The sequence below is a fragment of the Scleropages formosus genome, chromosome 2 (genome assembly GCF_900964775.1).
Source record: "Scleropages formosus chromosome 2, fSclFor1.1, whole genome shotgun sequence".
NCBI classification, from domain to species: domain Eukaryota; kingdom Metazoa; phylum Chordata; class Actinopteri; order Osteoglossiformes; family Osteoglossidae; genus Scleropages; species Scleropages formosus.
In genome coordinates this window covers 16983493-16997946 of record NC_041807.1, presented here as the reverse complement: position 1 = coordinate 16997946, position 14454 = coordinate 16983493, and the positions used below count along the sequence as shown (strand labels likewise).

At 46.5% G+C, this 14454-nt stretch overlaps 1 protein-coding gene across 1 annotated transcript in view; it reads right to left on the bottom strand.

Moving 5' to 3' along the window:
• Positions 1-14454, bottom strand: part of kcnq1.2 (potassium voltage-gated channel, KQT-like subfamily, member 1.2) — a 119871-nt gene that overhangs the window by 39821 nt on the left and 65596 nt on the right. Inside the window, exons 13-15 of the mRNA XM_018747162.2 lie at positions 2024-2099; positions 1173-1267; positions 295-335 (exon numbers count right to left, since the gene is read on the bottom strand). Of these exons, the coding sequence (XP_018602678.2) occupies positions 295-335; positions 1173-1267; positions 2024-2099 (212 nt within the window). The remainder of the gene's footprint in view (positions 1-294; positions 336-1172; positions 1268-2023; positions 2100-14454) is intronic.

Genomic DNA, 14454 nt, shown 5'->3' with positions numbered 1-14454 from the left:
ATGTATCTGTAGACTTCAGTTCTTCAGAACACACAGCCTTACTTAGCCTGAAAAGTTGAAATAAAAGATGTGCAGTGAGTGATAAGCAGCAACTTGTACGGCAAATTATCATTAATGTAAGCAATGCTCAGAATGGGATACACCTTAAGTGCATAAGATTATTTCTGTTGACATTATTTCTGTTTCATGACAGCTTAGAGCATTCAGTTCTTCATCTATGCACACCTAGTCCTCAGTTATTGATGAGCCCAGAATTGTCACATTGATTCTATGAGAAGCCCATCCTGTTTTTACCTGGTAGGAACATTCCAGCTTTCCCCAAGGAGTTATCCAGTCTGAAAGAGTGAGACAGGCAAAGCACACGGGTCATTAAAATATCAGATCCCTTCTTGTCAATGGAGTGTGTTTGTGGATTGGGGTCTTTTAGGGGCTGCACTACATATCAATCTGGTAAATTCTGAAGAAACTTGAAGGCCGTTCAAAAGACATAGGCAAAGGAGAGGTGGAGCACCTCAGGACACAGTCTCTGATGAGAGATCATTTGGTTCCAAGCCAGGACCAGAAAGCTCAGAATGCAGCTGCAAAGAATAAATCCCACCTCCTGTCTTCAGGGGAAACCACCTTCAGCCTCAGCCAGTGAGTTCTTCATTCAGGCAACAGACATCTGTGCAACCACTGCCCTGCAGGTACTACAGCGGTCCACTGATGCTTGAAAAACCCGCTGATGCAACGTACTGTTCAGATAATGACTCAGAACCATACTGCTGGCAGCCATAGTCTGGTTTCTGTAGGATTGAAATATCCCACTCTTGGCCCATTGAGTCATCTATTTGCTCCAGCAGAATTGTGCGCAAACACAAGACTGCGACAGACTCAGGGGCCAGTCCAGAGAGCATGGTTACAAAAAACTCCCTAGTATTCCGCAATAGTTGGGTGCCTCATTTTCAGTATGGTAACAGATAGCACAGTGGTGAAGAATACTTTTGGGTTGATTGTTCAAGGTCTGCTGAGCAAATTTTTTCAAGAAAAAAACATTTCGAATTTTTTGCTTTCATTGTTTTTTCTTTTTTTTTTTTTTTTTTTGCTTTCATGATTTGTCCATTGTGTCTTCTATTCGGGTGAAGGCTTGGTTTGGAGATGACAGGATAAAGGGGGGGTGGATAGGTGCTCACCTTCTCTGCAACTCTTTAATGCGTACCATCATGTTCAGATGGCCTTGGGAGTACTGTTCGATCACGTCTCGCACGTCATATGGTTTCCTGGCTTGCTGCGGAGAAATGAGAGAAAAGAAATTACTAACATGTTACCGTTCCCATCCTCACACCCTAAGTCCCCTGGGTCCGCAGAGCAACAGGTCCAGTGAACACTCCCATGAACGCTTTCTCTTTCACTACAGAAAAGCCACGAGATACAGGCTTATAGGGTGGTGCGGTGGTGCAGCGGGCTTGGCTGGGTCCTGCTCTTTGGTGGGTCTGTGGTTTGAGTCCCGCTTAGGGTGCCTTCTGATGGACCAGTGTCCCATCCTGGGTGTGTCCCCTCCCCCTCTGGCCTTATGCCCTGTGTTGCCGGGCCAGGCTCTGGCTTGCCGTGACCCCCCGTTTGTGACTAGTGGCTTCAGCCTGTGTGTGTGAATGATGTTTGCTTATGGAGAGACAGAGAATGAGGTTCAAAGCTTTGTGTGTGTGAAAAGCAAGCCTTTTTTACAGAGAATGGAAAGGGACAGATGAAGAGCAAAGGGTTAGAGTTAGGGTGAAGGTAACCCTAACTCTAACCATTTGAACGGAAAATTGAACCCTGGACCACAACGCAAAGCACACGTTCCAACTTGCAAGGGGTGACTGTGTTTCTCAGGCTGGGCCAGACAGGCTGAGTCAGACATGCAGATGTGTGCAAGCTCCGAAGCAGCACACTTGCCCCAGGGGAGACCCTCCACCCCTTTTCCTCACAATACCACGAATGTAACTGCCCCCTTCACTCACTAAAGATCACAAATGAGTCCTATTGGACCCACATCCCCCTTTACCTGAAATTTCCGTCTGGCCACAAAGTATTGCATTCTTCGGATGACTCTGATGGCTGCTTTGTGAGCGTGTGACAGCCTAGAAGGAGAAAAAGAGAAATTTCAACATGCAGCTGATTTGTGTGTGTACCTCACCCTGCCAGATGACATGCAAATAAGTCACTTGAATTCAAGGCTACTGATGGGGCAATGTTCCCTAGTGCAATGTGTGTGAATGAAACATGGATGCACTTTGAATGATGGTCAAGCAGACACAGGCCAAGAGAGAGAATCAACTCATTAATTGACCTATGCATCATAAAGATGGGTCTGCTGTTGAGTCCGCCTCAAGACTGGGTCCCTTGTGGCCCTACAAGAGTGGAACTTGCTGCAGTGAAATTACCCATTGGCTCAGAATGCAGATAGGCTGTGATGAACATTTACATAACAGCGGATGGGAAGGGAAAGCATCAGGAATGACTTCCTCGTGACAACTCTCCAAGCTTCCTCCCAAACCTACGCATGGCATCCCACACGAAACAACCCCATCTTCTTCAAAAAGGGCCAGATAGCAGCAGCAGCAGCAACCATGGTTGTTATTATTCCATTTATTCCTGCTTGGCCATTCATGGTTAATGAAAGATGCACTTCGGAGATCGAAAGGCAGCTCAGAGCAGGCTGATGAATTCACACACACAGAGGCCACTTGTCCCAAGTGGGGTCGCAGCAAGCCAGAGCCTAACCCGGCAACACAGGGTGTAAGGCTGGAGGGGGAGGGGACACACCCAGGACAGGATGCCAGTCCATCACAAGGCACCCCAAACAGGACTTAAACCCCAGCCCCACCAGAGAGCAGGACCCAGTCCAACCCACTGAGCCGCTGCACCACCACACCCCCTAGGCTGATGAATTCCTATCTTTAAATGTTCTTTGCTTCCTCTGGTTATTCCAAACAGTTCCCATTTTGCCCAACGTAATAAGTGTCATTTTGTAGTGAGGGCCTGCTCTAAGTTAGTTGTCCTCAAGCCATTTCCAAATTGTTCTCTAATTTCCTTTTATTATTTTGTATTTACACATACTTCAGGGATACTTTAAAGATGTGTGGAAATTAGATGCAGGGGAAACAGAAGAGTGCGTGGGAGTCTGTGCGTGTGTGTGCGCACGCGAACACGCGGGTGTGTTTACCTCTTGGCACGAGTCTGGCAGTCTGCTTCAGAAGCAATTCATCGGGCTGAGCTGGGGGAAGGGTGGAGCATTCTAGACATATTAATCATTTTAATTTACTGCAAGTCATTGTTCTGTTCCAATTAAGGGGAACAAATGGAACGAAACTCAATTGTTCCCGACTGCTTCAGCCAGAAATATGAGAGGAGGCCGGGCCTCGTCCTGCTCTACTTCCTCTGATGGCCGGTGTGACCTCGAGAGAAGACACCTTCTGGAAGCTAGACACATCAGGTCTAGTTCCTCAATGAAATCACAGATCATTCGCGAGATAGTGCTGAAAAAGGTGGCTAGTTTTACTCGGTGTTTATCATTCCATCGCATATTATTGCGGAACTCGAAGTCAGCATTACGAAGCATGGAAAATGCTGGCTCCCAAGTTAAAGCGCACGCACGCACGGGTGCACAAATGAGCAACAGAAACATCCGACGGCTGTGGGGTTGACCCCTGTAAGGGCCATACCCTTTTCTCCGCATTCAAGGTGGAGAGTACTATGGTGAACTCTGCGGAGGTGCAAAAAGCAACGGGTAGACAAGCGACTAGTGCCGGTGGTTAGAATTTCCTCTACAGAGAAGGGGCAGCTCTGCTCTAATCTGTTCTTTTACAGGACATCGGGAGACGGGAATGTTTTGGCTGCTGCCATGACTTGGCTTCCAAGGGCTTCGACCCCCACACAAGCCTGCCCCTTTTGTGGAGTCGACAAGTTAGTCTGAGGCCTTAATTAGGAGTCGGGACAATGAAAGGATTTAGTAGCCAAATTGGCGACGGGAGCCATTTAACATGTGGATCAAAGCGGGCTTTCGAAAGACCCCCCCCCCTCTTCCTGTTCCAAATGTTAGAAAGGAAACATTTATGACGAAATCAGCCGAAGGAACGTCCATAACAACCTTCCCGAGCGAATTCTGTGTGAGGCTCAAAAACGGAACATAATTGCCAAAGAAAACACACGAGGTAAACAAAAACCATGTGCGGTTGGAATGAACTGCATTCCTGGCTCCGTATACTTGCTTTGTTTCCGTAGCTGAAGGAGACCATCTCCGGGACAACCGAGCCCTGACATCAACTTCTGCCCGCGATTCGTGACTGCAGCGTCCTCCGACAAAACGCGTGCGACACGTTCGGTAACCGTGACCACGAGGAATGCCGACTCGTTTGAAAACTTTCCGTTGACAGCAGGCGACACGCCCTTTTTGCTCAAGTCCCGCGCTTCATTTGGTCAACAGTCCCACTCTATTGCTCTCCTTCCTCCACAGGGCGTTCAACCAGACAACCCGAAATGCTGAAATTCAAGACCGTGCTTGAGTCAGCAAAGCTCTAATCTTGCAGGACTTTCTTACTGTTGTTGTCCTTCACCATATGATTACAGAATGAAAGGAGAGATTGTTGTCTCCTATGAATACAAGGCTTATGACCAAACGACCATCCACAGAGTCGGCATTCTTTCTGAGGCCCGGTGTGTACAGTGTGCGCAGATTAAAGTCCCGCGGTCTTTTGTAATCACGGGCAAATTCTGCCACATGCACTCCCCATTGAAACTCGCGCTTAACAGATTTTTCAGGTTTCTTCTGCAGGAAGTACTTTATTTCAGTTCGGCAAGTTCAGCGTTGTCAGTGGCAACTGTGGCTCCCAGTGGGCTGGGGTGACATACACTATACTTCCTGTGAGTGGTCTATTGCTGGCTCTGGGCTGGGTAGCCAAGTCTTTGAAACAGACCGGTTAGGGGGTCAGACACTCATCTTCAGTATAGGGGTAAGAAATGAAAGAGCGGGGTGAGCAGAGGTTAACCATTAACAGCCCACTGCCGATGGCTCTTCTGACGCGAGGGGAGAAAAACAGCGACGTATGAACGTTTCGTTGTGTTTTATTGTGCAGGATGGCAGCCAAAGTACAGCGAGGCCAAGCGAAGGCAGGCGCAACAAAGCCGACGAAGCCTCCAGCAGACTCGATAACTCAGGAGCGTGTTTATAATTAAAAGTGTCCGTATGTCAAGTCCCACTGCTACACTTGTTTTCATGTCAAGGGACACAAGGAAAGACACGGCGCCTTTACAAGGCTTCGGCCCATATGCTGAATAGCGGCGCGCGCGTTTCGAGCGAGCCGGCATGAGGATCAAAGCGCGGAATTTACAGAAGACAACAAAGAGAAGCATGTGCTCCTTTTCGGCATCACGGTCTGTTACCGCAGAAACAGATAACGGGAGAAACCCCCAGCACATCTGTGACACATTTATGTCCCCTGCGTTTGTTCCTGAGCAGAACACATGTTTCATGCTAAACAAGGGCAAGTTGGCACGCACACACACAAGCGTACAGAAGTAAAGACACACAATTATATATATCCTGTATTAGAATGGGTGAGAATATATACTCACACCCAAAAAATATATGCAGATGGATAATTGCATACACACACAGTCACACAGCCTCTCTTTCGCTCTCTCTCTCTCACACACGCACACACACACACAAAATTCTCTGCTGCTGTAAATGGATTTAGCAGTTAGCTGGTTAATGGCCGATGGTACCGAGCGGAGAGAAACCTCCACAAAAAGTTTTTAGGAAGAAAAAAAAACACTGAGACAGCTGAATGAGCAAAAGTCCAAGTTTGGTCCCATCAAAAATTTTTTCTGATGATCACGATTCGGAGAGAGTGCTGAGAACGAAAGGGACATTTACAGAATTCTAACAGTTGTGGAGTCCATCAAAAATACTCAGAGGTATACCAGCAATTTACACACAAGTGTATCGAAGCCACTCAGTTATCTATGACATTGTAAAATCATTCGAAAAGCATTTTATTTATTTATTTTATTTATTTATTTATTTATTTATTTGCCTCTTTGTTTGATTGTTTATTAATTTTTTCCCCATGTATCTTTGTGCTTTTGCCCTTGATCTGTAACATGTCGTCGTCTTTAACGGACAGGGCCCCTGTGATGCAAAACTAACTTCAGAGAAGTCTCGAGGTTCATTTGTCTAATATGGTAAAGTATCTGCTGCCACAGAATGCACACTGTGCATTAGCAGAACATTACTGTGACATCAGTTTCATGAAAATGATTAACAGTTCAGGCTTATCATCAGTATTATTATTAAGACATGTACTTTAGAGCAGAGGAATAGCAGAAAAAATGACCAATGCTTTAAATGATTATAACAGTGATTTAGTCTCTGTCTGGGTCAGAGGAGTGGCGCTCCAGCAGCCAGCTGTACTCCTCACAGTATTCATCAGTTCATCACAGCCATCCTCAAAGGTTCAATAATACACTCAGCGACTGAAACACATGTCGCAATGCAGGCTAGATGACTTTCAGTGCCAGTGGTGGAAAGGGGAGATGAAATAGCTGTGGTTTTACTTCAACATAAACACCAATTTCCATCAGGCTCCAAAGATGTGCACAGCAGGCTGCTTGGAAGTTGGTAACAGTTGGCATGGAGTGACGGCATTCTGAAACACATATGCACATGCGCACACACACACACACACACACACACACACACACACACACACACACACACACACACGCTGCCTCCCACAGGCCAGAGAAAGATGGGGAGGTTTTGGGTTTCCACAAAGCACAATGAAACACTGGAAGAAGAGCGAGGTGCCGAAGCAGGTTATAATTCATGCACTAATAGGATTTTGGGCTGTTTAGTGGGATTAAGCATGTTAGAGAAAGAAGCTATTTATTGCCACCAGTCAGGGGGTCGCCCAAAAAACTACACAGGACCATTGATTCTTTAAGCAATTTATGGGATTAGTCTTCAGCTGAAGCCCTGATCCACCGAGTGTCCCCGTTACACAGCTATATTATGATTAAATGTCTTGATTTTTGGTACCCAGTCACAAACAGGGACAACACTGGCTTTGACAGATTGTGTCAACACAAAAGTCTAATATGATGGGCAAAAGAGGGGGCAGGTCACCATAGAGGGACAGAACACCTTCTTGTTGGGTCCAGTCCTGGATGCTTTCCTGTGGCCAAACTGAGGAGACACTAGTGAGCGCCTATGAGATGAGGGGTTCCTTTCATAGGAAAAGGATTAATAAACCCCATTATTCTCAGAAAGAAGTTATTCTTCCTTTCTTTTTTAAAAAGAGGAATAGGTGGAACAACGGGTTTTACAGACATAAAAACCCTGTTTCTAATGAGCCCTTTCTGTTGTGCTGAGACCCTTTGTTCCACACCACGGTATTTGCCTATTCCCAGTCAAATCCAGGCTCACAAAGCACAGCTGGTGGCCCATAGCCATGTAACTGTGGAAACGGATGCATGACGGTGCATGTGTGCATAGCAGAGCTGTTCGGCAGGGGACGACATTGGCTCACTCCGTGCAAGTCTGTATGACCTAGGCCACGGGTAGGCAACCTGTTCTTCAGTGTCGCCGCAGGTGGGGCGAATGACAAGTGAAATTCAGAGCCCCATGCAAAAACTGAGAAAGCCAAAAATTAATAATAACACTGTCCATAGTGTATTCAAAGCATGCACATTTTGATGACCTGGCTACGACTGCCCTAGATGGAAATGTTGAAACTGTTCAAACTGAAAAAAAAAAATGGAAAATTTTACATAAAATCATTTGTCTGAGAAGTCGTGGAAATGTTGGCTGAACATTTGCACTCAACACACATCTCAGCGCCGCCTCCGTGTTGACATCAACAGTTTGAGACCTCTGCGATAGGCTGGTGCCCCATCCAGGGTGTACCTCTCCTAGTCTACCACCCGGTGCTTCTGGGATAGGCTCCAGACCAGCTCGCCCCTAACAGGTGGTTAATGAGAGAATAATTGCGAGATGTGTATTTAGAGCTGATGAATCCAGTTGTAGAGAATGTTGATTCACACACCACTGTTGATACAAAAATAAGCAATAATTTTAAAATGCCTGATTTCAAAGTTGGGAGCTGAAATATAACTAACTTGAATTTGCCCTGCTGTCGTTGCCAACTCTTGCGGTGATTGCTAACAGGGTTGTCCGTCCATGGCCGAGGTGGTGCGTCCAGAAGTTCTTCGTAAAGCGTGTTGGGGTCATGGGGGAGGTGAAAGCTGTGACACCAGAGCTGGTTTGCAACCACAGCGCTAGTGCATTGTGCCACAAAACAGTCAAACAACAATGGGATGTCTTGGCAGCTGGTCAACAACGCCTGATAACACTGATGTTTATTATACACTTTTTCTGTTCTTGCTGACAAACGCCAACACACTGTTTCTCTACTTGTGTTTGGTGTCATTCACACCTTTGGGGAGTTTCCTGTGCTCCACACACCTGCAGCAGATCAAAAAAAGCTCTGAGGTGGGTTCAATGTATGCGGGGAGACGTTCAAGAAAGCCAAGTCAAAAGTTCTGACGTGATTCACAAAACGAAATCCAAGAGGACACGAGTGAACACGAGAGCCGTCATGGCAGGGAGCCTCTCTTTACCACGAACCGGGCCCCTCGCAGGCTTCGCAGATTCAATCAGACCCGACTAATCAAAACCTGACAAATCATGAATATGGAGATTCAAACCGCAGAGCCTGAAGTGCCTGGCATGCATGAACTGAGCAGTGCAGCTGCAGTTCCACTGAATAACACCACGTTCATATGGTGCAAATGAGGTAAAGATCAAATTTAAGGTAAGGGATATGGAGAAGGGCTTTGAGACAAACATTGAGGTTACAGGCCACATCTCATCCAATTTCAGTCACATGTTGGAATTGCAAAAGTGAATGAAAATGCACATGGGCTACGGAACAATACATACTGAGGAGTGAAATAAACTGGCATAACTTCCTTGTGGGGAGGGGCAACGTGGCACTATAGCGTTGATGGTATTGCTCCTCTTCTTTCAGCCAGGGCTACTCACGGTGTGTCAGTCTAGTGCCAATTCCCTCACTTTTTTCACACTTAGGTGGTGTAACAGCCAGTGCAGTGGCTACAGGAGCCCTATTTGGACTTTAAGGACCTGAAGAATCCAGGTTTGAATCTCTCGAGTTGTAGTACCATTGGTCAAGGTACCTACCCTGTATTACTCCGGTAAAACACTCTCGGACAAGATTCTTCACCTCAGTTGCTCCGGTGAAAGATTGCTGAGTGGCATAAATGAGTAAACCTTAATTTTGGAAAAAATTGTCAGCTGAATCAAGAAAAGCAGATGAGGTCTGGAAAGGCCAGGTGAAAACAAGATGATCACCGTGGCATACTCGGAGAAAACGTTTGCACCTCCACGCATATGAGGAAGGACAGAAATGCTGATGAACCATGGAGAATGGTAGTATAGAGGAGGAAGGAAGGGGAGAAAGGAATTCAGTGAGGAAAACAGGTCAGTGCATTCAGTGAGCCAGCTTTTCAGATGGGTTTGTGGTGGCAGTCATTTGTGCTTTATCTCCTCCACCCAGCAGGCACTCGGTGTCATCCTGACCTGATGGCCTGGAGGAATCTTGAACACTTCACCATGCCGTGTCAAAGTGGTTCAGAGGTAAGCTCTTACACCTCTTGCTGTTGATCCTTCCGGTTTTCAAGCATCAGAAAAAAGTGGGTGGTAAGGAAAGAATGGTAAAAGAGACATAATGATTTTTTTTTTTTATTGACTTGGACCTGTTTTGAGCTGTGCTATTTGTTTAATTAAAAGCCCTGCTGTATTCCGACTGCCTTCCTTTCCCAAGAATATTTGTGTCCCTGTCCTTCCGGGCCCCGGAAACCACAGGTTCTACACTTTGAAATTAATAGTGCATCATTATACACTCACACCCCAACATACGCCCATTTGGGTTGTGAGAACTGAAATTTGCAAGGAGTTTCATTCAGTATCCCAACCTCGCTTTACCGGGCACTTCTTCATGTTTACAAACATTGGTTTTCTAATTGTGTCCACTTGCGATGGACTGGCATCCCCTTCAGGGTTTCCCCCACTAGCCTTGTGGGCAGCGATTCAGCAGATCAGCTTCCGAGCGCCCTGACCATTACTAGGGCTTACTGTAAGTGAGTGACTATTTATTATGTCCATTTCAATGGAATTCAGTGATATTTTTGCATGGGTGATTATTTTAGAGCTCAGGGGCACATAAGTATTTTTAATATCCAAACTAAAGGTAATTTTATGCCTTTCACATTTAGCTGACTCTTTTCTCTGAAGCAACTTACAATGTTAGTCTATCTGGAATTACTTACTTATTTTTGCAGGTGGGTTACCTTACTGGAGCGATTTAGGGTAAGTACCTTGCTCAAGGGTACTACAGCTGGAGGTGGAGGTCAAACCTGCAACCTTTAGGTCCAAAGAGCGCTAACCACTACGCTGCCAACTGCCCCCCCCCCCCCCCACATTTGACTTGAAGAGTTTTTTGGGAACACATTATCTTCGTAGGGTGCGGAAGACAATGTTAACCGGACTGAGTATACCCAGTAAGCCATCGCAGTATTACTAAGATTTCCAGTTGGTTGGTCCGATCATAGCGAAGAAATTGGAGATCATAAAACCACAAGACAGAAACTGGACTGAAAGTGTAGGGAACGAATTAAACACAGCGAGCGTGAGGCTGCAGATCCCTTCCCTAACCACACCCGTCACCAGTGAACTGCGCAGCTGGCATAACCGCTGCGGAGAGTGAAAACACACCAGCGGAGCTGCCACCAGGCTGCATGCAACCTTACCGCAGCGGACATTAAACGAGAGACCTTCGGTGAATGGCTTGGAGGCCGATCAAAAACAGCAGCAAGGGCAAACCGTAAAGAGAGATGAGAAAAGGCTGATAGCGCACCCAGAAGCCCGGCCGTGAGTTCAGCACACGGGATGCCCTTTTGGTGCGTCTCATTTCTTATCTCACTCCAGGAAAAAAGAAACTAATACTGCAAACCACCAAGAGCTGCAGGGAACCAAAGAGGTGAGCAGGAAGTGAAAGGATGTTGGAAAATCTCAGAGTTGCTTGGTGAAAACTTGGCAGACTCGGCATTATAGCCACCGAAAATAAACAAACCGCACAAGCAGATATGACCCGACCTTTTCTCCCTCCGTGTTAAAATTCTACAGCTCGTGTTCACAGCATGACTAATTAACAGGAGTAACTTCCGGCACCATGCCTGCCACGGAAGCTCCTTGTTTTGTGTTTTCAAACCTTTTTCTTGGTCCACGTGGCACCCAGTGAACCAGTTTGTGTTTCATGGGGCACTGGAACCTTCTGGATTGTTCTTTCACGAGAGCTTAAGTCACGGGCCATATTAAGGAATGAGTGCTGCAGCCCTTATTCTCTCTAGCCCTCACAAAAGAGCCCCACCTTGGGTTGGGAGAAACCAGAGAGTCTAATACCAGGTTCTGCACATGCACAAAAAAGATAAAGTAGAAAAACATGGCAGCCCACAAAGACAAATGACAAAGTGTATTTTCTCTTACAGCGCAAAAACCACTGTGCTGCAGTAGTGGAAGGGAACTAGTGAACGCAGCAAAGAATGACTATTCTGAATAAACTCATTTTCGTACTTAAACCCATGTGTTCAGCAAGGGTTACAAACAATTTGAGACGTACAGCGGCTTCAGAAAGTATTCAGGACCTCCACTTTAACACACGTTGTGTAGATGTTCTTGCGCCGTAACTTTGTGAGCATCACCAGATAAAGCCTTTATTCAGCCACTGCTCTGGCATTGTTTTTGTTTGCTTGTGGATCTTATAATATTATAAAAAAAAAAAAAATTGGTAGGAGGGTATTAGGATTAGTCTATCCTGTGTTTTATGCATCTACTTGAACAATGAACCTCGGTGCAGCGAATGGTAGGTAACAAACTAACTTTACTTGAGTCACATGTCTGCAGCTATGTCTCTTAATGTAATGTATAAATTGTACTTTTGCTGAGATGTACGTTGCTTTGGACAAAAGCGTCTGCTAAATGAATAAATGTAAATGTAGATTGATTTCAGAATGAGCCAAACTGATTCTTCTATGCCACCAATGGACAGAAAAAACCCCGTCACGACAGCACTGCAACGCCAACAAGGTACCAGTCAATATTTTAAGTACAGTGAAGGCTAACAGGTGGACAGTGAGGAGATCATTTACATTTAGCTGATGCTTTTCTCCAAAGCAACTTACGATGTTAAGGTTACAATTATTTACCCATTTATACAGCTGGGTAATTTTACTGGAGCAATTGAGGGTAAGTACCTTGCTCAAGGGTACTAGAGCCAGAGGTGAGGCTCAAACGTGCAACCTTCAGGCCCAAAGGCAGTTGAAAGGTACCCAGTTAGTCAGTCTAGATCTCACTACAAATCAGAGATTCAGGTTGAGTTGACTGAGCACTGATGGCACCACAGGTCCATGCGTTCGCCTCAGCTGTCTGGACTCACATGCAGCACTTATCTAAAACCAAGATTGGGGACAGAATGCAAGCTGGATGCCTTTTGAGAGGCACTTGCTGTGTTTGAGGGAAAATTACGGGCCTGCAGGCTGTGTTGGCGGGGCGAAGTGTGGCTTTGGGAAACAGTGGGAGCTTTCAGCAGCGGGAGGGAGAGCGACACGGTAATACAATCACTTTGCACATGGGATAACGACAAGCTTTGATCGATGAGGTGGGAAGGGGGGTCTGTGCCTGGCATTAGCCGTTCTCCAGACCATGTTGTGCTTTTTGGAGCTGTGGAGGGTCCATGAGGTGGGGCACAGCTGCTTGGCGAGAGCAAAGAATCAGAGGCATGGCATTTTCAGCCACCGCGGGAACGCCTTTAAAGGGGTGGGAGGTGCCACAGACGAGCGGAGTGAACTGGTCAAAGTAACCAGAGGCATCTTCTTCCTTATGTCCTACTCTGATTTACAAGAAAACCCTGTCCAATTCATACAAAAAGTATTCACCCCCCTTGGACTTTTCTGCTTTTTTGTTTTAGGGCATTAAATCTCTGTGGATTTAATGAGGCCTTTTGACACATGAAATTGCTCTTTCATGTCAGAGTGAAAACATATTTCCATAAATCAATTTTGAATTAATTACACATGAACGAACGACCAGAAATTGCAGCATCAGGATGTGCAAAGCTGTAGCTGCTGCCAAGGTGCCTGCACTAAATACTGACTTTGTATTGAGGTGAATACTTATGCACTGTTATTCTGTGTTTATGTTACTCGAAATATTAAAGAGTGTTTCTTCTGTGGAATGGTGTCAACAGTAAAATATAAATAAGTCTGCGGGCTGAATACTTTTTTTATAGGCATTGTATGTGTAACGGTGAGCGGTCAAGGCCAGTGCTCTTACTTCTGTTGATGTCAACTCTAGATGCCTCCTTATAATGCACCCCGTGTTTATCCATGACGCCACACATGTGATGGGCAGCACAGCTTTGCTTGAGCTCATGTAAATGTCCACACCTGCACTGGCGACGGAGCAGCACACTGGCGTTCAGATGGGACACGTGTCCCGGCCACCTCCGGCCACCACCTGGCCGCTGTGCCAAATCAAACATGAGCCTCTTGCCGTGCCGACTTTGTCGGCATGGCAACGGACCCAAAAAGTGTCAAGCACCAGGGCTTAACACCCTGCCCTGGAGATGGTAAACAGAAACAAACACAGTGAAATACTCCTTCTCTAATGCTGACAGAAATTAAGGAACATATTTTTTGTTGTCATTATGAGAGAGAAAACAAAAATGTCCTGGAGGAATGTACTGCACAAGCATCAGTGCATCCTGGACACGATTTTCAGATGATCCCTAACAGCGGTTAAAGTATTAGATTAGGTGAGAAAGGTAAAATACCGCAGATGTGCAGAAAACGAAAGAGCGAAAGGGGGGCCGACAGTGTGGGGGCGGCGAGAGGCGGAGGGGAGAGGAGGCTGGGGGACAGGAGTCGGGAGGAGGAGGAGGAGGAGGAGGAGGATAAGGCTGTCACAGCCAAGGTGATTAAACCCTCCGTCTCCTGTCTCCGCTCCCCAGACACGTGCGCAGACTTAATCAAGTTGACGCCAGCGAGCCACATGTTCACATTACAGCCTGGCTCCGCTCCTGTCAGGTCCCCCCAGCGGCGCTGCAGTCTGAGGGGCACCGCAGCAGCGGGGGGGCTGGAGCAAATTAAACGTTATTAGCAGGAGGACAAGACCTCTGCCTCGCCAGTCTCTGCAGCACTGTGTCTACCCCCCTACGCTAGAGTCTTCCACTTGAACAAAGCCGCCCGCCCGACGAGCCCCCCCCCAGTCCCACACACCGCGCTGTGCAAAGTTATTTCTCCACTATTTTCTCTCTCCCCCACTCTGAATAAACTACTGGAGTGGAGAGGCATTTAATT